Source organism: Falco punctatus, assembly GCF_963210335.1.
Source record: "Falco punctatus genome assembly, chromosome: 7".
Taxonomy (NCBI): domain Eukaryota; kingdom Metazoa; phylum Chordata; class Aves; order Falconiformes; family Falconidae; genus Falco; species Falco punctatus.
The window spans coordinates 60,262,113-60,287,369 of record NC_137587.1 but is presented as its reverse complement, the minus strand read 5'-3'; the positions used below and the strand labels follow the sequence as shown (position 1 = coordinate 60,287,369).

General features: G+C 40.4%; 1 protein-coding gene across 4 annotated transcripts in view; it reads right to left on the bottom strand.

Annotated features, from left to right (window-relative positions):
• TMC3 (transmembrane channel like 3) overlaps positions 1–21,632 on the bottom strand; it is a 36,169-nt gene extending 14,537 nt beyond the window's left edge. Inside the window, exons 1-6 of one of the 4 annotated variants that reach the window (XM_080395345.1) lie at positions 20,518–21,632; positions 7,421–13,621; positions 6,102–6,245; positions 4,717–4,792; positions 1,651–1,732; positions 841–947 (exon numbers count right to left, since the gene is read on the bottom strand). In XM_080395345.1, coding sequence (XP_080251471.1) covers positions 841–947; positions 1,651–1,732; positions 4,717–4,792; positions 6,102–6,245; positions 7,421–7,530 — 519 coding nt within the window. In that variant the 5' untranslated portion in view covers positions 7,531–13,621; positions 20,518–21,632. Of the gene's footprint in view, positions 1–840 lie in introns of all 4 variants that reach the window. The other 3 variants (XM_080395347.1, XM_080395346.1, XM_080395348.1) reach the window with 3 other exon arrangements.
• Positions 21,633–25,257: the final 3,625 nt, after the last annotated feature.

The window sequence follows — 25,257 nt, the reverse complement described above, 5'->3', positions numbered from 1 at the left end:
GTGGGTTTTTTTGCTACCTGTGGTCTAGCTACGAGGAAATTTAGTGCTCTGCAGACATCTTCAAAATGTCTGAGAAATGAAAAGAGAGATCAACTGTAAGCATTAACAAAATAGCTTTAAAAGTTATGTGGGTTTTTTTTAATTTAAGCATTTTAAAATTAAGTATGACAGTGTTTGATCTCAAAATGGTATTCCAAGATTAAATCTACTTTTCCTTAAAAAAGTAAAAAAGTGAATACCTTTTTATTTCAGTTTACTTTTTTGTTTGTTTTGAGGGCACTGACTTTTTTTCTGTCTAGCCAATGGGAAAAAAGATCAGATATTCCCATGTTTTCTGATAACGTTATTAAGCACAGGCTAGATGAGGCAAAATTATATGAAGAATTTAACAAGGTTAAATAGCCTTACTTGTGTGCAAGAACAAAACAAAGTTGTGGCTGTTCAGAAATTCTAGAAAATGGATTCTAATGGACAATAATCCAGAGTCTGGAGAGGGATGTTATTTTTTTTCTGCCTGTAAATGACACTAACAAGACTTGAGCGTACTCAACACCAACTACAGCTTTTAGGATTTGGTTCTCCGTTTTAGTAATCTGATACAAACATACTCTGTAAAAGCATTAGTACCACGTTGACAAAGTATCGTCTCTAACACTAATAACAAAAATCTCTTATCCTTTGACAGAAAAAAAAACCCCTCTTAATAGAGGAATTTATTTTAAAGAATTAATTTTAAACTGTACATTTCAAATTTACATATACCTTTAAGTGTGGCATTTGTTTAGTTCAGAAAGTGCAACAGCAAGCATTTTTCTGTAAACATAAAGAACATGTTCTTACCTCTGGTAAGACTACAAATGCTCCTGTCATTATGGTAAGTACAATATTGATTCCAAATAGCCATCTCAAGAAGATGAAGTAAGATGCAACTCCAGACCCAAAATGACCTTAAACCACAGAAAATACTTATCTGAGCTACACAGTCTATAAAAGCCCATGTAATTTATTCATGAAGCATTATTTGAACAATAAAACAAAAGAAAACCCTCTCTCATTCACACTGGGCATACAGCAAACTATAGAAAATGTTAACATGTCACTGAGGAAAATACAACTAACGCAAACGCTGTTGGGCAAGTCTCGATTGGCGGCAGCATTTGCGCAAGAAGCTGTAAGCCAGGTGATGGTGTGCACCCATCATTCCTTTACCACTGAACCGGCAGGACGACCTGACTGCTGAAGTAGCGTTAAGGGCTGCTTTAATCCAGCTGAAAGACCCAAGGGCTGGTGATGCAGGTTCCAACCACACTGAACTCTGGGCAGATGTGAGGATGTCGGCCCAAGGATGCTGCCCCACGGATTGTGATAAACTCTATAAGCAAATCCTGCTGAGTTTTCAGAGCCACAATGGGACAAATTTGACTTTTTAAAGGTTATCCCCCACTAAGACCATAAATGAGATGTGTGACATGTCTAAGGCACCAGAAAAAGAAGAAAAAGGAAAGTTTTAAATGAAGATGTCACGGCTGAAAGTTTGCATTTAACTCTTTCCCGCATACTATTTAATTAAGTAAATTCAAAAATAAACCCTAAGACTCAGCATTTTAGCAAGTGCCTTACTGTTCAATGCCGTTAAATATTTATACTTACTCTCTATTTTCTTTATTCTCATTTCCCAAGGAATAAAGATTACCACAAAATTATATGCAAGCCGAATAAACTTCCTCCAAAGCTGAGAAAAAAGCAGAGAAATTAGAAATATGACTGTTAGACATGTAAAAAAATTAAAAGGAAAATGCAGAGTATTTTGCTCATGTCTCTTTCATCTTCTATGACAAGAAATATTACAAACATTAATTGCTAAGATTTTAGAGCATGTCTGCGAGTAAGGTGGGTAAAGCCAACCATGGTGGGGTTTAGAACCACACGAAAGGTGGGGGGCACAGGAATGCTTGGCTCTGCTTACCAGCCCAATGCCACCAAAGGTGAGACTGAGCACCCTTCGTACACCTCTGAGGGTACAGTCAGGAGCCACCCATCTACATCTTTTACACAAAGAGGCCATGAGGAACCAACAGATGCCAACAGGTGCCGTTCCCTGTTGCCTTCTCCATGGCTGGGGGCTGCGTGCGGAGGGCAGGAACGGCAGAGCTGGGCCAGGCAGCGCTCCGGCAGCAGGACTCCGTGGCATTTGTGAGGGAATCTGTCTGCACTACACGTAAAAAATCTGATTTCCAGGACAAACAGACAACTAACTTCAAATTTAAGAGAAACGTAATACCTTAAAGCAAATTTTCTCAGAGGAAGAATAAGCTTTTGTATTCAGCAGCAGCAGATTCAACTACTATATTCTCAGCTCTGTGTATTACAGCTGACGCCTACAGAAAACCTGTGTTATTTCCTGGAGTCTTTACTCAGCCTCCATTTTTTGCATGGTCAGAGGTAAGCATCTTCCTGCACAGAGTGGGGTGCACATACACATATGGGAGAAGAAACAAAATCTGTGTTTGCAAAACTGAGTGATTTTTTTTTATTTGTTGAATTACAGCTGTAACTTTGTGGTATCAACAGAAGGATAATATTGGTATATCATGCATTATATGGTATTTTTAGTACAGCTAGATAATAAAAATACCCTATATTTTAGGCAGCAGCAGTATCGATGTTATATCTTATAATTTAATCTATTAAACCCAAAGAGGTGTAAATAACACTTTAATTACAGGACATATCATTCATCTCTTTGGCCAAAGTTAATTAATTTTTATGGTGGTATGGGTATTTTATTGCATGAATGGGAAGTATTTTAATTAAACAACAAAACTGTGGATTATCTGAATTGCATGGGAATTGCCAGGATTTCTACTTTCATTTGAAAACAGGGTTCACAAGACTGAGAAAGGAATCAAGCAGTTTGTGCCAGTTGTATTGCAGATTTATAAAATACACAAAGGTGTTCATTTGGGAACAGTATTTTTTTTTAATTGTAATTAGATAGCTATCACCTCTTTTCCTGCCTACTGCATACCTGAAAAGATAATTTGTACTCTTAGAATCCAGACTACGAGCCTCTGGTATTAATCTCACATGTAAAAAAATGAAATGCAAACGTAAAACAACTGAACCAAAAAGCAAAAACACTTTCAGTGTCCAAACAGTAAAAGGTATTTTAACTTCAATTTTCATAAATAGCAGCATGAATGGATTGTCCAAATATAAACAGTGGGTATCTCGCCAATTTTAAAAACAGACACACTTACAGCTGCATTTTGATCATCACACATACTAAAATCATGCTTAGAACTTTGAGTTCCTAATTTTGATGTTGTAGTGCTTGTTTTGCTGTGCTACAGGTTGTGTCTTCTTGGTCACTGTGCTATTTTCTGAGAAAATACCTGAAAATGAAACCCTTCCAATTCAAACAAAAAAAGTGCAGCTCATTCTGTTGCATTTGCTGATTTTAGCCCTGAGGTAAAGGCTATATTCCCCAATGTGTTATTAGCAGCACTCATTATGTGTAAGGGAACTGTATTCTTTTTTCCTAGAATACAGTTCCCTTACATGTAATGAACGCTGCTAGTTAACTGCTGAGTTATATCTCTGTGCTGAATATCTTCAAGCAAATACACACAACAGAGACAATTAGATTAATTACAAACTTTTACTCACTGTGAACTCTAAGATGAAAGCCTCTGTTCTTTAATAGGAAGAGGAATATGAACAAGTAATGAGCCCAGCCTCTGATCTACTGACATGTACTGCAGACCCTTAGCACTTCTCTTTCTGGGTAACGTCTAGTTCCACTTAAGTCAAAGGCAAACCCCAGTATTTAGATTAACAGCATTTCTTACTTCCACTGCATTTGGCACACACGCAAAGGCTGAACAAGGAAAAATTACTCTCTCCTACTTTGGGCAGTAGTACTTTTAACCTTGGCTGTGGGAGGGCGTAAGAGAACAACAGATAGACGCGCAGCCTTCCACTTGGTCAGGTGAATACAATACATGGTATCTTACTTTGTTACAACCCTGCCTTTTTGAATTAAGATAAGTTACTCATTAAATGACTACTCATTTCCATGCCAAAAATATTCTTGACTGCTTAGATGACTAAAGATATCATCTCTGTTGGTTGCATATTAGGAACAGTTTCCTACATATTATTAATTTCCCGAAATCAGGGCCAGGATCTGTTTTCAGTGGTGTAAATCAATTTGCTAAAATTAGATTTAAATTCTTTGGATATTATGCAAGCAAAAACCTTCTTTAACGATGTATTTACCATAAGCTATTATAGGATTGTCTTCTGAACTAAAAGCTAGACGCATTTGTCATACTAAACTATTGAACTATGGCCCCAGTGTCTGTGAAATAGCTCTTCAGGGAATATTGGCATCATGTGGTTGGTATCCCATTCCCATCACCCCCTCTAGCAGCATCAATATTTGTAGATTATTTGAGAAGGAAGCTTGTACGGCATTAATAGACATTCATGCCTCAACACATCAAATTAGTCTGCAAAAATGTAATTACTAAGGTCACAATAGGAAAAAAAAGAAAAAAAAAATCCACCAGCTTTTAACTGCTTTTTCATCCCTCTAACAGAGTCCCAAGATGGAGATCAGGACTACATAGCAAACACAAGCTTCTGGGGATGGAAACTGTAGATGACTATTGGTATAGAAGCGAGCTGTAACTTAAGAAAAAGCAGCCGTACCTCTGCACCAGCAGCTTGGTAACCTCTCGTTCTAGTGAGCCTCCCTTCGTACTTCAGCACGATCTCCTTCGCCTGTCTGCACAAGAAGGTGGAAGCTCATTCTACACGGATTCCATCACTGGGAGCCCCTTACTCTGCACAAACAGCAACTAGCAAAGTTGTCAAATGCTCTAAAGTACAATCATAGACTGCAAAAACCTTATCCAGGCAAAGCTTTTTTCTTTTCCTATTGAGGTTTTTACTGACACTTTAAAACCACTGAGACTTCTATCTGAGAAAACTCCACATTCAAAAGTTTGACTGCAGGGAGTGTTTTCTATTCCTCTGATTCTATTCTCTGTCCTTTTGATTCACATTCCTCCTTTTCAAATGACACAACCCAAATAAGTAAAATAAAAAGCTCCCCATTACAGTTTGGCTAGTCTCATGTGGATACTAACAACTCTTCAGCAAATTTGGTGCAGCACTCTGGTGAGGTGCAAAGAGGTGTATGTTCTTCGGGACATACTCAGTCTTTGACCTCAGTGGGTGGTGGGGACCACCAAAATCTCATCAACAGGAGCAGGAGGGCAGCAAGTCACAGGCTCTGCCTAAGATGGAAAAATCTCTCTTTGCTTCCGAGATTACACAAGGGCTCTGTTGCTGGTAGGGACCCTCACGACGAAAACGCCATCCTAGCTTCACGTAGGGTTGGTTTTAAGAGAAAGCTTCTAGACAAAAAGCAGAAATAAAGCAAGCCCCAAACAGATCATGCTGTGAAAGACCTGACAACTTAGACAGGTGGTCCAAAGAGTCAGGCACCCACTCTTTCATTGTAAATTTGGAATTACTAATAGAATAATTGCAATCTTAAGACGTAAAACATTGTCACTACGCTGAACATACTTTTTAAACCTACAAGTGTACAGTATTTACTGCCATTTACAATATATTAGCCAAAGATTATGACCAGCTTCTGTTCTCATACCATGCAATCACCTTGAAAATGGCAGATTGTTTTTCCTTTTGGGAATAGAGTGTAATAATTTAGCTTAAAAATGTATTACTGAGCATTATCAACTGCCTTTCCTTAGACGACTTGACAGCTGACACACTGTTTTCATAGTTAACAGCCAAAGTGTGATTTCTTGTTCTCTCTTCTGCACTGTGACTGTCTACAGGGAGCCACAGGCGTGCACAGGAGCCAGCTTCACCTGCGCGCTTTCCACCCTGCGGCTGCTGCCTTCAGCCAGCTCTCAGACCTTGTCAGAGCACCCTCATGGCACACTTTCCTACAGCTCAACCGTTTCAGTGCTTCATCCCTTCCAGTTTACACCGGAATACTTCTGAGGCTGGAAGCACCGCCACAGTCAGTGAGCCTGAAGCTTTCATGCAAACACCTTTACCTCAGCGCCCTCAGCTTCTGCCTCATCGGCCACGGCCGGCAGCGGATATTGGACATGATCTCCTTCTGATACTGGATGTTCTGAAAGATCTGCTCTGGGTCATGGCTCTCAGCCTTTTCTTCACCGATATCGTCGTCCGAGTTGCTGGCAGCCAGGCACACACCCCACAAGAAGAAAAACAATACAAATTACACCTGCTCCGATCCCCAGCAAGCTGTTGACTTGCACAGAATCCAACCTATTAGAGCAAGAGCACAGCAGCGAGCTAGGGAACTTGCATGGCCTTATTGTTTTAAAGTGGATGAATGATTCTGATGATTTCCCCATCTCCAGGATGTGCCTCTTTTCCTCCCCACCGCTTGCTGCTCAGTCATAAATTACCCCAGCTCTCCACCACGAGTCCCAGGCTTTCCTCTCCGAGCATTTCCAGACATACAGCTTGTACATCACGCTAGCAAGACACTGTATATTTTCCTGGAACAAAGTGCTGTCTATAAATATTTTCATCAAAAGCATTTAACATTCATTTACCCACCACGTGGTATCAGCCTTTTGTTTTGATCGCAATAATGATAAAATGTTTTCTTAGAAGGGGGGGAAGAGATGCTTAGATCACAGTCACCCTTTGTTCCTGCTCCCTGCTGAGAGAGGAGCTCCCTGAGCGTCACCACACTTGCTAGCTGACAGCTCTCATAATTCCTTGCTTGAAACAGGATATTGAATATGAAACAGCAGCAACACTCCTTCTTGCAGAGGCTTAGGTCTAAAAAGCTGTGATGACTGTTTCCCCCTGAATAAAACTAAGGGATCTGAAGTACTGCAACTGCCACCAGCTAGGAAGTTTTCTAATTGTATTGCTTCGCACTTCTTGGGAAAGTTCCTTGCAATTTTGCTGAAAAAGCAGCACTTTTTAATCACTTAGAAAGAAATCATAACCTAAGCCATGCCTTGTAAGAACAGTTCAAAAGACATACTTCATCAGACCACGGATTCATCGGTCCCGTCCCCTCGGCCAGGGGGACCTTCAAGGGAAATGCATAATTACACTGGAGAAATGTCGAGATCTGTGACCCCGCTGCACCCTGAACTCCCCGGAGTTACCCTGTTTTACGCACAGTGTTCACGGCTTTTGTGAAAACAAGAAACAAAGAGGTTTGAAATACATCTAAACACAGAGAGGAGTCTTTTTTTTTCTCTTTTCCTCACGCTCCTTTCCCCGCTACCACGCTCTTGACTAAACCGCAAGCGAAGAGGCACGACCCTCCTCGGGGCTGGATCCGGCGGCTCCGCTCCCCGGGCAGGGGGTGGGGGTCCCTCACCTGTGGGGTGGCTCCTGGTAGGTGAAGGTGCCGACGTGCCGCTTCACCGTCCGCGACTTTTTGCAGGACTTGGCGGGTTTCGGCGCGGCAGCGCCCGTCGCCGCGGCCATGGTGGCTGGCAGAGACCCTTCGGCCGGGCGGGCAGGCGGCTCCGCAGCAGCCAGATGTTACCGGGAGCAGGGAACGCCGGCGGGGTTGCAGCCTGCCCGATGCTGCAGCCCGGCAGGGGACCGGCCGCCGCGCCGTGCCTGCGCGCCTTAAAGCGGCAGCGCACCGCACCGCGGGCAGCGCACCGCGCGGGTGCGGGGGGGCAGAGCCCGGGGGGGGCGGGCAGCTGCAGGCCTGAATCCAGAGCCAAGTTTCCCTCGTCAGGGGTGAAGTATTCCCTCAAAGCACCATCCCACCGCACCACGGTGGCCCGCTCTGGGTGATGTTTCCAGTGGGTGCACTGGGCGTGCTGCTGGTAGCTCCGCTTCATGCGCTTAAGAGAACGTTGTTGCTCAGGTAAAGTAAATTAAAAGAACGCAACTTGCATTTTGGCCCTTACTAACAGAGAAAGGTGCAATGTCGTTCTCCTGGGGGACTTCCAGATCCCCTCCTGGAGGACGGCCCTGACAGAACATGATGCTGGGGCTTCCCTGACCCCGACCTCTCAGCATGACCTCCGTGCCGCCTACCTCTTTATGGCTTTTCTCTTGGAATGCCATAAAGAGGTAGGTGGAATGAATGAATGAAAACCCAAAATGCTGCCTATTCAGACAAGTACAGGTTATCAAGCACTTGGCTTTTTCTTGACAGTTGGAATATTTAGATTATGCTCAATTCTACTAATTACTGTATCACCTTTAACATTCCCAATAAGCACTGACTAGATAATTGATAACAATAATGGTTACTCCTAGAGCTAAAACGCTGGAGAACATCATCATCATCTGATGCTCATTTCCCAGTTCTTCAGTTCTACTACTTAACTAAATTTATTACAAAATTGATTTAACAGATACTAAAATTATTTTTAACACAGAGAATAACTTTAAAAGACAACAAATCAACTGGTGCTGTGGGCTTGAGGACCTTGTATTAAATAACTATTCTTTCTCACTTTCTGTATGCCCTGAGGCAAACTCTTGCACTTTTATGCCTCGTTTTCCATCCTTAAATAAGGACAGCATTTCTGCATTTCACAGGAATGATGCAGTTAGCACCTATTGTATAATGCTTATGTATTATTACATCATTAACTGGCATCATATGGGCATCAGCTTCCTAATTCACTCAAAGTATTCATGTATATGATAAAACTGACAGAAAATACCAGTTTTCAGTTTTGAATGTCTCAGTCAAAACACAGTAGCAGTACCTTTGACTCAGTTTACATCTACTCAAAAAGTAATCCATCCATTTAATCCAAGATTAACTACGGGGCAACTAACATACTGTACTTGCCAGCAGTCACATTTTCATGGTGGAGAATCCCCTGACGCCATTCCTATAGTCAGCACCAGCACCACCTCTCTGACAGCATCTCTGCAATACTGGGTTGGGTTGTCAGGACAAAACAGGCTGCCCCAGGCTTTGCTGGAACCAGGGCAGCTGAAGAACTTGACACATGGTCAAGTGAATTTCCAGTGCCTTTCTCCATCATCAAAGTTGAAGGTATTCTGGGTCGCATTATTAAAACAGAGCAAAACAGATCAAGAAAACTTGATATGAATAGTTTCTATGGCCGTAATTCGATGCTCAGAATGTAGGAGACAAAGGAAAAGTTTACAGATAGTTTTCACTTGTTCCTAACTTGGTATTTTCTCTCCTTAATAGCAATGCAGCAAAGATTTTAGTTACATAAATCAATAGTCTGTTGTAGTTAACCTTTATTTACAGCGCCTGAGGAGAAAGAACATTAAGTTCTCTCTGCTAGATTTCCTGTAAAGAATAGCACAGGCTGCTTTTTCCCCTCTGTCCTGAGTTAATCTAAAATACTGCCACTTGTTGAGAAAATTTACTTTTCCATCATCATGGTTCTGTCCATTGTACTATACTTATTTAGTTAAATAACTAAAGGGCCACGTACTCACAGGCTTTATTATTTGTAGTCTGAGTTACATGCATCGTTTTACAGTCCATTTGGTGTAATTCACTCCACACTTTCTAGATGACAAGGAAGGACTAGATAAAGATGACGCTGCATTTCCAAAACATAGCCAACAGTAAAGCCCAGAGCCCATTTGGTCAATCTTGTTTGAAGCTTCCCAGAAATCTGGGAATTCCATTAGCACAAAGCAGACAGAACAACCCCAGAATTGTAAAGAAATACCCTTATTTAGAGTTCACTAAAATCAGGCAGCTGTATTCTACACCACCCTTTTCACTCCCCCTTTTGTCACACATGCATGACTTTAAAACCTAGTAAAAAACATCCGTGGAAACATCACTTGGCCATGTTCTACTTAAGACATGTTTTTTTCTGTGAACCAAACTCTCTAGTCCCAAATCCATTCGGAGTATCTCGTGTACACCTCCCTTTAGCCACAACAGACTAAAAGCTGTGGACTCCAGTTTCTACTTTCCCAAGGACAGACCACAACAATTTACCTTTGTGTGTGCTGCATTTTATTATGTTTCATAGTGAAGTCTGTAAAATAAACACTGTTAGAGCTTTGACATAATCACACTATCTGTACTATACTTAAATCTGCCAGCCTTTTGAATGGCTTTCCTATTTGGCTGCTAGTGCATGGGACAGAAGAAACATTCTACTGTCTTCTGTACGTGTCAGACCGTTCATCAAGTGAAAGCAAACAGCCAAAAGGAACGAGTATCAGCCCAGAAAAACGTCTGCATTAAAAGGCTTATCGCCTCTTTCCAGCTGGAAAAACAGAGGAACTATTCTAAATGCCAGGAACGCCCTTTCAAGCTTTGATGCTCAGAGTACTGCAAACACACCCACTTCACCACTTTTTTTTTGACCTGCTACAAGATATGTTTTCAATTTTATAATTTAAAAGCAATAATATGTCAGTTCAAATGTATTTCCTTGGTAGCAGTCAGTTATTTTCCTTTGCATCTTAGCCAGTGGCACAGCACTGGGGGACAGATTCTGCTGCCTTACGAGAATAAGCACCTCTGTAGTCACACCAATCTACTGAAGTCCATTAGCTGCCTGCTCATTCCAGTTATGTACAGAAACGTTAGACTCAGAAACTAAACATAAACTAAGGAAAATTCCCCTACACCAGAAAGTAGGTTTTGACACAGTAACATCCTGAATCCCCAAGAGAACATAAACTACATATCCAAAAACTACAGGTGAGAAATATAGCAATGTCTCCCTCTGTATTACCGTTCCTGCTTCATACTTTCCCCTGAACTTTCAGATGCCCTAGTTTTTATTTGAAGGAACCCCAGCAGAGAATTTAAAACTTTACATCATGGGTAGCTCCCACGGATTACTAAATTTCACAGATAAATAAAGCAGTATTCTTTAATATGACAGTAGTACAGCACTACCAAAAACATTAAAACACTAACATTAATGATATACATAATTAGCTAATATATCGTTAAGACATATTAAAGCAAAAAGGAAGATAAATTTTGTTTCCCTTTGTTAGAAGAAAGCCTAAAGTCTAAAAAGCAAAGGGACAATTTAAGCCTGACATTTATATAGCTGTAATACTGCCAGTGCTGGAGTCACATATTTAATACGAAGTTACTACCGAACACTAAAAGCACAACGAGCAGCAAGAGAGTAATGAATTCAGAGTCCGTCTGACAGAAGGATGCAGTGTGCTTTGTGAGAGGTAATAGAAAGCAGCCTTCAGGAGTTTATCCCTGAAGTTGTTGGCATCCCCCATCACCTACGATCCCTGCAATAGCCTCTTTAAAGAACTCAAGCGTTTACTCAGATCGCAAAGAGGGTTTTGGTTTTGCTTCTCAACTCAGCAAGCAGTTCAGCAACCAGAACACCCAGCTGCCCATTTCAATATGCTCTATTGAATCCAGAAACCTACTGGGGTTTGTTTTATTCTGAATGAATACTACAGGGGTTATAGATTTGATTTCAATTGCCATTAACTGGATGTAAAACAGGACATCAACCTTTTACTGCAAATCCTATAGCGGCAGCTCTCCGTGCGTAATAGGAAGCCTCACATTTGATCCTTAGGATCATTTTGCATTTTCAAACACTTATCCAGGAAAAAGCCGGGTTGGTGAATTCTACTTACTGAAAATTCAGACAAAAAGTAGGCTATATTCTCCATGCTTGTCCATTCCCATTGAATTTCAGTGTAAATTTTACCCATCTTCCCAGTTCTGCAGTTAAACTCTGGGACCTTTTCAAAATCTCCCTCATTGGGAGGTTCGCAGCGCTGCTAGTCCCAACTCCAAGGTAAAAATTCAGAAAGTAATGAGGTTTTCAGTCCTTTCTGTAAACAGAGAACATTATGCCTCCAGATCCTTAAGTACATAAAGCAGATGGGGAAAAAAATATTTGGAAACACTGAAAAAAGACTTGTGCATCTTTAAGTGAATTAATTACATGAAGTGCTAAAAACATTCAACTCTATAGAAACCACTGATAGGTAACGATGCTGTACAGCATCCAAGTTTGTGTGAAATCACCGAAACTCAGCTTGAGGACCTTTAGAGCAGAAAGAACTAAGATCAACAGCCATCCCAGCTGGACTTCACAGACAGACATTCCATTCTCAAATTACAATCTCGGTTCACCTGTTCAGTCCCCAGAGATGGTGCAGATGGGCAGCTGGAGAGAAGGGCAGTTACGGGATTTCCAGGGTGACAATGCCAAAGCCATCATCTTCATTTACTGAGACTAAAATTGATCTACTGAACTCTGTTAAATTATTGCCTACCCGTGAGATTGTTTGGGCAGTTTTTTCATACAGTAGGTTTTGCTCTTGAATTTCAGCATGTTCATAACTCTTGCTCACATTTATTAGACTTGGATCAAGGGGAATATTCCCATTCTGGTTCAATTTTCTTTGTGAATTCACATCCCACATAAAAAAAAAATACTCTATTTCAAAAACTCCTCCTGCAGTTAACTGATTTTACATCATCATAAGATGACTATTAAAATATACATCTCTGTGATAGTACAATCCACAATAGAATATACTGAATTCAGAAAATTGTTAAAACCATTTTAGAGCTTAATGCTAAGATAGCGGCTAAGGACAAACAGAAGGGAGCAGAGAACTAACTACAAACAAAGGCAGCCACAGGCTGAGCCCAGCACCCATGGTGGGGCAGAGCGGGCCCCAACAGCTTTTGCAGCCAGTTCAACTGATGCACATGGCTTGCAGCACTGCCCTGGTCCGCATAACACGCTGCCCCTGTGACTTGCCGCCCTCTCTACTTTCAGGTGCCAAGAAAGCACTTAGGCACCATAAGCAAACTTGTTTTCAAAGTATCATAGGCTGTATCTGCTTCTGCTACGAGGGAATCTGTATTTTGTGCAGCTTTGTCTGTCTAGCAGTATGATGTGCATCCTACAGACGTACACATTTCACCAGAGACCTTTCTGAAAGCACTGTAACCAAATTATTTTCCAGACTTACGTGAGTCATTACAAGCCAGACCTAGGAATCAGTAAAAATGAAGACGACAATTTTAGAACATTTAATAAATAAATAAAAAGAAACATCACGTTTCAGAAGAAAAGAGGAAGAGTTCAAGGAATTGACAATAGCACAAAGTAACTGAATACATCAGGGTTTGGGGCTGGTTTTGCATTTTTGACTGAGATGAAAACCTTGAATTTGCACAACTGCTTTTAAGGGTCCTTTGAGAACACATTCTTTCATAAAGCTGTCTCATTTTTCCCAGGGTGAAGAAGAAAAGAGCTGTCAACATCTGAAATGCATAAAGTTTGGATCTGGTTCAATTCAAGTTGGTTTTCATTGTCCTTCAAACATTAGGATGCTGTTTTGCACCATTTCTGATATTCACCAAAAACATACCTTCAGTAAGAGCTTAGCGTCACTTTGAAATGCATGTGATGAAGTTCTTCAGCCAAGGAGAAATGAAACGGAGCAGTCAGGAGTTTATTCAGCCCAGGCAAGGGCTCCTGATCACCAACAGCCAAGCCTCTTAACTTCCTCCCGATGTCAGAGAGCTTGACTTTGCATTGTCCCAGTGCTTCAGGCAGTCCTTGTTCTTCCCCAGATCTTCTACCATCTATGAGAGTTGAGGTGCTACATGTTTATGTTGTGTCTAAGTCCACGCAGAGTTTTACTCCATATGCCTACCATGGATCAACATGATTGAGCTTCATACAGAGTTACCACAAACACCTTCATTTAAAGGAATATGAAAAAGATTATGATTATTTTGTTCAGCATCCTAAAGTTGAAAGTATGCACTGAGGAAGTACAAGACATGAATTCTGTCTCTGTCTCAAACTAAAAGGATTCAGAAAAATCACACTTTCCTCCTTCTCTAAGAATGCTTAGGCTATATCAACTAATTAGAGAGTGAGAAGAAACAAGCGACCCTATCACTTAGTATAAAAGTGCATTAAAAATACAAGAAACAGTTTTGATTGACTGAGGACTTCTAGAGCAATGATACTTGGGAAAGTCTTAAAAGTCAAAAGCCTGGGACAGTTGGAGTGTGGCTGGAGCCGACATCCGCAAAAGTCTGTGTTTAAGTATCCTTGCTTTTCGTAACATCCACTCAATTTTACAGCCTCAGATTGCACTCCAATCTTAGAGGGCCTTTGGCATTGAAACTGTAAGATTAGTTCACCTGTGCTTTTTTTTTTTTTTTTTTGTCTAACCTCTTCACAAACCAGATGTTCACAAAAAATGGGAGAGGAAATCCAGATCAGCTTAATTCATTGCATAAGGAATATTATTAATTCTATTACTGCATCACCTAGGAGGTTGTTTAGATACACAACATTTAACTCTTTAGCAAACAACAGTCATCATTTGTCCAAGGAAAAACCCCAAACACAGCTATTCAGATTATTGTCCGTAAAGAGACAGGCTTGTTCCACTTGCTGTCCAGGATATGGCATCAACACAGTACTTGGAAAAGCCAGCTGCGGCGGGCTGAGCTTACATGCTCACCTAATTCAACACCTCTGCGTATTACTTCTGACGATCCCCTGCCTTCCCCCCCTTCTGAGGTTGGCTTTCAGCACATCCGTTCCTTGATTCAGCTACTATTCAGCAGCACAATCCTTCCTGTGTGCAGGAGAGGTGGTGGGAATGAACCAGGAGGATGCAGCGAGCCGGGTGGGCTCACCCCTTTTGACAGCCACAGGGATTGATGTCAGAGGTGCCCGCGAGGCTGCTTGAGAGTCTAAGGGCCACGGGACCCCTGGCAGCAGGTCATTCATAGCCTGTAGCTCTTACAGGCTGTTTCCTTCAAACTCCGACTGGTTCCCTTCTCCCTTCCTCAGACATATACCTGCTTTCTCTGTTAAACTTATTTCCTTGTTCAGTCCCCAAACACCTTTAGTCTTCCCAATATCAGACTTTAAAGGCTTCACTGAAATCCCTCTCTCTGTTCTTTGGGGAAAGCTGTTCCCTGTAGTTTTCCCAGAGGGATTCTGGAGCAAAATTTCTCTCTCTTTAGACCAAGGAGGTGAACCAAACATCAAAATGCTCATTAGCATGGTCTTGCAGCCCATTTCTGTTTCTTAGCACATGAAATATATGGTAAGAACACAATAAAAGGCACCCAAGCATATACAGAGTTTGCAGTATTAAAAGAGGATTCAGAAATTATAGCGAGACAAAGTCCACAAACACTCAGCATTAACAGTGTATAATGAAGATACCCAATATCCTTAGCCTGGAAAACAAATCCAGCTGGTTATCTCTAGATGTAATGTAGACCAGGCTGGTGATGGGAGTAACTGGCAGTATAACGATTTAGTCACAAGACTTTTCTAAAGGGGTGGGGACTGGCCTTAGAAACCACATTATAGTCAAAAAATACATTTAGTACCATCAAGAAACTGCCAAGGGGGAAACTTTGAAAGTGTAACAAAACAAAATACCAGAGCTTTGGAGACTGCAAAATGTTATGGCCTGGCACAAAACTATTCTGAATATTCCTCACAGAAAGACAGCATGCTAGTAGCTAAATACCCCAGTAACTCAACACAATAAGATTTGGCATTTCTTCTTACTCTACCCTTAACACACATATTCCTTTTTCTATATATTTCTATACATAAGACATATTCCTATTTCTAGGAATAATGATGTTAAGATTGATGTTCATTAAAAGTAGCAAAATGCTTTTATTTTATGCAGCCTCAAAAGCACTGTGCTCCTGAGCTCACTACATATTGGATGACCTTGAAAGCGCCCGCGTCATGGGCAGTTCGAGCTGCAATCTAAACAACCATCTTAAATCTCATATGTTGTCATGTTCTCATTATCTGGACTTTGTACTTTCCTACCATGAAAGGATTTTCACATAAATTATACAGGAAATGAAGCAAAATGTAATTACAGTGTCCAACAGCTCCAAGGCAGATAGATAGCGCAAGCCATGGAACACAGTTCAAGAGTCAGCTTTCAATAAATGTCACCTATTAGGCAGAATCTAAATGAAACATATATCAACAAGCCACCCGCTTCTAAATTATATCATTATCTCATTGCTGGAATAAGCAGTTATAAGGTTACAGCAATTTCAAATAATCAGTTTTCAAGCAGATTTCTCAAAGGGACTTTCATCTTTGCTTTTACACATCACCATTTGGACTTTAACATATACTAGAAAATTTTATTATACTGTATTAAATTGAGTTATCCCAATGAAAACATCTCTAGTAAGGTTAACCCAGACATTTAATAATCCGTTAACACCCTCACTTTTTCAGCATAACTTTTCCCATAATAGTTTTTTAGTCTCAAAAAGAAGACAGACAGCTACAGAGCTTTGGAGTATTTGGAACTGATGTGATTCAGCTGAACAGAAGGAAAATACAATGATGAATAAGATCACATTTTTGCCTCAGATTTCAGTAGGTGGTAAGTCAGACCCATAGCCTTTGCGTTAACCTGTCATAGCCTAGTGTTTAGAAGAGCGTGCATAACATACACCTTCAAGGCAAGATCCTTTCTTAACCCATTTTTGCAGAGTGAGGATCTTGGATTTTTTTGCTTGTTTGGATTTGGGGAGCTTTTGTGTGAGCTGTCCCCAGTGCAAGAAATACAAAATATAGTTACTATTTTAACATTAAGTAAATGTTAACAAGATCTTAATAGTCCTTTCCTCCAAGGACCTCACGACGTAAATATGTAAGCCTTATCCTGCTGCTGGATTAAATGTTATCATGGAGGTTATGGAGGTTGACTGTTTGAGCCTGGAAGTTAGAAGGAAAACTGAGTCATGTAAGCAGTGTAGAGACTCTCTCAGACACTGTGGTAACGAACTTCCTTCTGCCAGCACACATTAAACACAGGCTGGTTCTTGTGAGTTTGTCTATGGTGTTCATAGGTTGTTTTGGTGTTTTGTTTTGTTTTTCCCATATGCTTCATAGGTGGCATGTTTTGAGAAAGCCCTATAACAGACAGCACGGGCTTAGCTAAATGGACTCATCTAAGATTTGAGATGTGCTATAAAGATGCACAGGGACAGCCTCTAAGGCGCAGCTCATGCAAAGCCATTTAAGTCTTGGTAATAGGATTGTGGCTCACAACCTATCATCAATACCTAGTTTTTCTTTGACGTTGCACAACAAAATTAGTCTGATCAGCTTCATTTTGCTCCCCTTTCTTGTCTTTTCCTGCTAATGGCATAATTATGAAGTTTTCTCCTAATCACAAAATTTAATTTTCACGCTTCTTTTAAAAAACAGATTCTTCTCAAGATTTTAAGATAAGTGGTTCTCTTCACAATTTAAAAATGTTTCCAAGGTGAAACCTCAATGCAGAAATTATATCGATGGAATTAAATACATTTTTTGTAGGTTTAATTAAATGAGTACAATCTCTTTGTATACTAGTAAATCATCTTAGCTGTAACCAATACTGATTTGTTTAATTGCGTAACTGGTTTAAATGCCTAAAGAATTAAACTGAACCAGGTCTGAATTAGGAAGTTATTTAATTCAGCCTGTGCAAGTTGTACATATAGTCAGACCTTTACATTTGTCTTCAAATTCAAAGCACACAAGTGATTGAAAGAAGAGAACCACTGTAAGTATTGGAGTACAATCTAATTAGTTCTTTCAAGATCAGAACTCATTTCTAGAGAGATAGTATGTCTACCAATAGCTAAAGAAAGATGACGACAATAAAGAAATCTGGGGGAGAAAAAAAAAACCAAACAGAAAACCAGTACAAAAATAAAACCAGACACCCCCCCTACACCAAACTTCAGTGAAAATTAGTTCTTATAAAAAGTCTTACTTTTATCAGCAAAAGGATTTTCCTTTGAGGCTTCATTTCTATTATCACACAACGAATCTTCTGCCATCACAAACACAGCTGTTTCCTTAAGTTTGCACAAATGCCAAAAGCTCTTTGGCTTAATATCCACTCTGGAAGGACTTTTTTTGTTGATGAGGATAGATTCGCAATTTATTAAGTAATGTTCCTGCATCTGCTTGCTGGTCCTTAGCCTTTCCTTTCAATATGATCCAAATCAAGTATTATACAAGATGAACCTGGAGGAAGGCAAGGCATATAACGAGTTCCTTGTAGGCAGAAGTCCAGTGACAGAACAGTGTGAAAATAGTATACCGCTTTTATTTGTGAAATAAGTGTGTATCGATGATGAATTTGATGCATCTAGGTACAATGAATAGGCTGAGGATCCCTTCATATGCATGTGACAGTATAATGCTGAAAGTAAACTGGAATTTGCTGGCCTGAATTAACTGTATTAACAATAAATTTCACCATTAGACGCAGTTTCCAGACTTGGGGGAAAAAGCGCAAAGCTACCCACACCTCTCATTACACTTATTAGCATACATGAACATAAAGAACGGTATTTCTAGGAGAACATACAGGACTTAATATCTCCCTCTTTGCTGTAGGATTCTGGCAGTCAGACAGCTCTTTTCACCGTTTTTTTCCTGCAGAGCGAGCAGAAAGCTCCACCATGTGGGCAAGTTGCTTCCTTGTGTATTGCTTGCGATCAGAGTTAAGGGTTCATCTGGTAAATGTGTTTTCTCTTTAATAAAATTCAGATTAGCTCTTGGGAAAGCAAAAAAAAAAGAAAAAAAAAAATTGAAGATGTTTTCAGCTAAACAAGAAAAAAGGTGAATGGTTTATTAGGACATATTCTGACCTGAAAAATTCTTTTCAATTATAACAATTTTGTTTGGAAGGCTTGACGTGTTTTCCTTGGCCATTTGACTAGCAACTCTGCCACAATTACAGTTCTTGAACTAGTAATTGGCACAATTTGGGACTTCAGCTATATCGTCCATTCAAATAGTAATAATCTTAACTCATACCATTATTCAGTGTTTTGGGTTTTTTATTATTCCCCCTTCTTTTTCTTTCAGCTAACTTACTTGCAGTACACTTGTGACAGGACACTTCTAGCTGAAAAACAACTCCAGACACAGTTGTGTGTATCTGGTGAAATTGCACAGCGTTAAGATGGCACTGGGAAGCTGAGATAAGCCCAAGAATACTGAGGTCACAGGAAATTGATGTGGAAGTCCAGAAACAGTTAAATCCCCATTTAAAATCCAGATCAACATTTAAAACTCAAAGACCATTCTTTGAATTCATTAATAATAGTGAGCAATTAACTAGGAACAAAAAAAAAGAGAACCTGTGTAACATGCAAGATATTTTTATTATTCTTTCTTGCTCTCCGAGATATATGGACTGCATCACTTTTTCTCTAGGGCTGCTTTTTTTAATTTTAATACCAGAAACATTAAGAATAGAATGTTTTTTACTTTATCCTTTTTGCTGAAGTCTTCAGTGAACTTTTTAGGCACTACTTCTGTATGGCATAAACATTCAATGCCACATTAAATGCTTAATATCTGCAGATGACTAGAGAAATGAGTATTATTGTTATTAACACTTCTTGACAGCAAACCTAAATGAAGGGATATTCAGGATCTGATTCAAAGCCTGCTGAAGGTTCTTGGCAGTTTTTCCAGTGCTTTCTAAGGGCTTTGAAAATGCTCTGGTGGGACCAAAGATTCCAGCCATAAAGACCTTGAAAATACTGTTTGTATACAACGAAGACATCATCTTAGTTAATTGTCCATCATGGAGCAGCTGAAGATGTGGGAATGCGATACAGCCGTCTTCAAAGTCTGGTCCCATACTATCTGACCTAGAATAAACTCATACATTTACAGAAACAACACCTGCTGAAAGGTGAAGCTCTCATAAGTAATTAGATATTTTTGATACAAAAGAGAACATCCGATTCACGTGAGTAATGCGTTTCCTAGAAATGTGACTCCCTTGTCTGTCATAGAACAAATCTATTTCTTCTTGTAATGATGAATAATAAAATCAATATTTTGTAAGTGCCAGATCATAAAACAACATTGGAGTGCAGACTCCGTGATATGTCACGTTCACATGAGTTTCTGAAGAAGGTAAATGCAACTTGCTGGGAACAGCAGTGACATTTCAACTGCCAGAGCATTCTTCTGAAAACCACTTTCTCAAGCTATTAGTATAATCCACTGCTTGCTTACTACATAAACTCTCCTTGAAATACAATTAAGGGAGTGATGCATCCAATACTGAGTGCTCTGCTCCCCCTGCACACCCAAAGTAGACAAATTCTGTAAAATATGAATTTTTAAGTACCAGGCCCAGACATTTAAGCTGTTCTGTTTAAGAACAAGGAACTAATCTGATTTTGTTGTAACCTGATTTGGAATTTGCAACATGACCTGATATGAAAAAACCAGATCAATGAGATTAGGAACCTGCACTTCTCTGAGGAAAAAAAAGCCAACAATAAATCCACAGACATATGCAGAGACAAAACAACTGGAATCCGAGACAAATGTAGCTAAACAAGATTCTATCATTTGAGATGACATGCAGTAATTTCCTGCAACATTTAACATTAATGTGATTTGCTATAGATCAATTCAGAACCAAGAATACCTGAAAAGGAAAGCTTCAAGGCAGTGGATCACCGATCTCCATTTTAGAAGGTGAAAATTCTCCTGTATTCATCCTTGATGGTAATATTCTCACTCTGGCCAGTGCAGCACCTAGCAGGAAATTCCATAACGGAAAGAAAATGCATCAAAACAATGCTTAAAGCCTTTGTCTCCTGATTAGGGGTAGCGTCCGCAGATGCAGTTTTACAGAAGTGGGAAACAGCAATGCATCAGCTACCAGACGGTAACAGGAAGAATCGGAGGGGAACAGGTTGCACCAGACCTGATGCTGGAGCTCAGTTATCCAGGATGCTATGACTCATACCGTATCCAAACTGATCTGAAAGGAATTCCTCTGTGAGACTGGTATGATAAACAGCATATTGTCATCTCTAATTGTGCCACAAAGTCTAGATCTCAGAATATCCAAAAGATCAAATAGCAGTGAGTTTCACTGGTGGTTCGTGAACCGCCCATGTTTCAGCAAATAACACAAGTGACATATGAAGATGAATTACCAGGTTAGGACAGACTCTTGAGAGATTACAGGGGAAATGTTGAGATGTCTGAAAATTTCCTTTTAGTAGCAAACGTCTTTCAAAACCCAAATAGCCATGTCTATAATTATTACACTCTTGGTAATTACACTTTGATTTAGCTCTCATCTGATCCCACATCTCAGATCCGGTTGACAACTGCTTAATCAATTCATGTTGCTTTTTTACCCAAACGTAGGTGGTTCAGCTGTTTAATCCTTTTCATCGCAAGATCAGCTGTTGGGGATAATAGTTTCTGAGCATTCATATGAGTGCAATTCCCTCCGACAGCAAGAAAATGTCTGTCTTAAAAAAAATATCTTTTTTTTTCTGTGTACATATTTCTGAAGCGCAGTTGACAGCTACCTTCAGTGGTGGACCAAAGCCAGAGGAACCTTAGGAGCAAGTAGAGGCCACAGCCTCTCCAACTACTTGGCTCTTCACAAAGCTTTGGATGTGAGCTTCTTGTGGCAGTCTTTTGCCATGGCCTCCCAAAAGGGTGCACAGATAATCTTGGTTTCCAGTTCCAAAATTTACCCGTAATAAACCAGGTATACATTTAGAACAGAAACCATGAGCCATCACCCATATCACTACGCACCATATCAAGGAAACAAGGTCATTAGGAGACAAACCTGAGGACTGGAATCCTCCTGTTGGGAAGTGGATGGTTAAACACAGCCAGCTCATATGGGGTTGGTAGTGGTGTTGGTAGTTGATGGTGGTGGTAGGTCAACTTGCTAGAGATCTTCAGGAAGTTCCCTTAAGCAATTCAAAGAAAAATTCAGTGTTACAAACATATTTCTACCTGGTTGGGTTAACAGCCTCCAGCTACCTTTCGGACCCAAAGTGCCAACGAAGCACTAGAAGCAGAAAGGGAAGCTTGGACTGGAGCACATGACGGCACATGCTGTGGCAAAAGGCTGACTGCTGGCAGCAGAACAGACAGACGCGGGACAGGGATAAGCATCGTCAAAAAGCATTAAGGGTCCTTAGAGAAGAATTTGAATGGCCTGTACCTCCATCACTTGATCCTGCCAGGACAAATTTGTTTCTGAAGGAAGGAGCTTCCTTGGGCTCTGCTTTCCTATAAGCTGAATCCACAAGATCCTCAGGAGAACGCGTGCTATTTGTGGTGAAGTGAGCATCCTTTGTTTCACCGATTCTCAGCGTGAGGAACTGCCAAGATGACCGGGGGGGAGGCAGTACAGTGGTTATGAAGGGAAAGGAAACGCCGTCCCCAAGTGGGATTGGGCTGGTTCCGTTGGCAGGGTGGGAACAGTAAGGGTACGGTCAGAGAGCTCAAGAAAACAGAAGGCATCGAAGTGGATGGAAGAAGAAAACAGTAATGCGCCATTCTGCCTTTCGGCACTGCTGTCACACAGCTAACCCTGCCAGGGCTCCTTCGGGGAGCCGACAGCAGCTGGGGATTGCAGAGCCTAAAGAGACAGATGTAGCTTCAGCGTGAAAGGGACCTCCAGCTGCTCTGCAGCCAGTGCCCCAAACTCCATGTACTTTTGTAGTAAGTCTGTGCTGACTGGGGACACACAGAGAGGATTTAAATGTAAAGGAGAAATTATCTACCACCGTTTACAGCCTCTACTCACTGACATGTGCCGTAGGACACTGGCTCACTCTGACCCAGTAAAAATTAATTGTCAAGGAAGTAAAGCTGAGGAGTTTAGATTTCACGAGCAAGGCTACGTGCCGTTCACCCCGTGAGTGTCCCTCTCCGGCTGCGCCTCAGCGAACATGCACGGGCTCCCCGCGAGGTGGCTGCAGAGACTGTGGCATCGCCGCCGGAGGTGGAACCTCAGCCAAAGGGCTCCAAGTATTTCAGCTGCACATCGACACTCCAAGAAGTTGCTTCTTTCCAAAACGCAAATCCCAGTGAGATTTGTCAAGACCTCGTTAAAAAAGGATAAAAAGAAAAAAAAAAAAAGAATTAAACAATTTTCCTTTTTTCTGAGGTCTTTTTTTTTCTTCCTTTTAAAAAGTTTATTCTCATTTACCTTTTTGTTATATGCTGCACATGATTCAAATCATCAGCATCAGATTTTTTTTTCCCCTGCTTTTTTGGAGATAAATGTTTTTTGGAAGGCCTTTTGAAGCCACTATGTTGCCGTCTTCGGCAATTAGGCTTTTTGTGTTGATCACACTGACTGTCAAACCTTTCGTCTTTCCTGTGTTTGGGTGTCATTTGTCTGTTTTTATTACTGTTCACAGTGCCTGGTTGCTGTACCACCTACCCCTTTTCATTTTGTTGTTTTTTTTTTTATAATTGGCCATTCCATGCCCTAGCTTGACACTGGCTGTGAGTCTGAAGCTCTAAGCCAGCCAAGGAACATATGCATAAATCCCCATGTAAGGCTGAGTATGAAAAGCTTGGCAAGTCACCTAGCCCTGAAAACCTTGCCCTGACGAGGAAGATCAACGCCACCTAAAGAGAAATGTAAGCCAAGGGCTCCTACTCAGTCTGTCTTAATGTGAACAGCTGCAATCCAAATTCTGCCTTATCCTACCTGAATTTTAGCATGAATATCACAAAAACTTTAGTTTAGGAAGTGCCCTTACTCTAACTATAATTTTCTGATGTCTGAAGGACATAACATTGATTTTAGCCTGGGAACCTCTTCTGTAACAGATATTCAATGTCAACACAGCCCAAGGTCCCCTTTTTTAGCCTGTACCTAATTACAGCCTTAGTTTGGAAAATCCCACAGAGAAAAGCTCCCGACTTCTACAAAATGCATCCTTTATACCTCTCTTGGTTGAAATGTAGCTGTTACCAGGTTTCTCTGCCATTCAGAGTTCTCACGCTTATTCAAATCCGTTTGATATGCCTATATTGGAGCAAACTTTTGGCTAAACAGTAAACCAAAGCCTACCTATTTCTACCCAGTCAGGCTTTCGGCACGATTACTTACAGATTGACATCCCCTTCTTACCATGCACCCATATTTCAGACTGATTCTTCTAAATTTTAGCCAAAGTACTGATGCCAACCTCAGCCACAACCTTAGCATGGAAGCCAGCTACTGTTGCCGACTTTGATTTTCATTTCGGTCTGACGAGAAACCGCGTTGTTATCCTTTCAATGTGCCCAACCATCAGCCCCAAAAAAATCTACCCTTACACACACATTTAGTGCCTTTGGGGCTTTATATCCCTCTTCCTGTCCCAGCAGTGAACAAAATGATTCAGTGTCAGACTTCCACAGACCTCGTTCATCAGAAAAAAACCCAACTGATCCAACTTTCCAACATGAATCAAACTTCATGGCCTCATCTAAACCCAGCCCCCTAATTTTCATGATTACAGTGTATGCAGAGTAATGTGAGTCACACAGATATCCTTTTGGATAAGGCCATACAGACTTTGTTCTCTAAGCCCTGAATGTGCACATTTAACCTTCTGAAATCAATTTATATAGCCATTACAAGCTGTTGTTTCATGCTTGTGGATTTGAGGCTTGGCTCTTATTGAAGAGTTGATTGATTAATTTCAGCATTGCAGAAACCTCATTTAGCTAGGCGGACATTTCTGGAGTTTAATTTTCTAAATAAAAAACAACCATAAGAGTACATGAAAATTATCTAATTTTGAAACTTTGAACCTTTGCATGAGAATTTGCATTTGGACATATTTCTCATTTGTGTTTCAAAAATGCTTTCAGTCATTGCGTCACTGAAATTAGATGTTTTTATCTTTTTCCCTATTTCTTATTATAGAATCTGAAGGAGATTCTCTTGTAGCCTGCTTGAAATTGAGAACCTCTAAAAAGTGTGAGAATTAAGAGAGATAAGACATGCCAAAACAAGGTCCAGAACATACCATGTATAGGTTGAGGTCCTAGACCTGTGCATAAATACATAAGAGAAATGCTAAAGCAGGCAAAACTATAGTTTAGACTTATCTCATTACTAATGCAAAAAAGACAGTTAATTATTTTGTTTCTGTTTCCATGGGAAACTGTTCCATTAATGGAATTTCCCACCAAGAAAAATTAATACTTTGTTAATGTTTTATTTGAAATGAAATCAGATTGTGATCATTTGAAGAAAGTCATATAATTGCAATTTAATTTCTTTTCCATTTCCCTTTGAATTTAACTCAATGTGATAAAGAATGTGAAAATGAGAGGGAGCATCTTTTTTATATCTACACTTCATAGCTGCGAGAAAAGAGTTGGTACTAGGAAATAT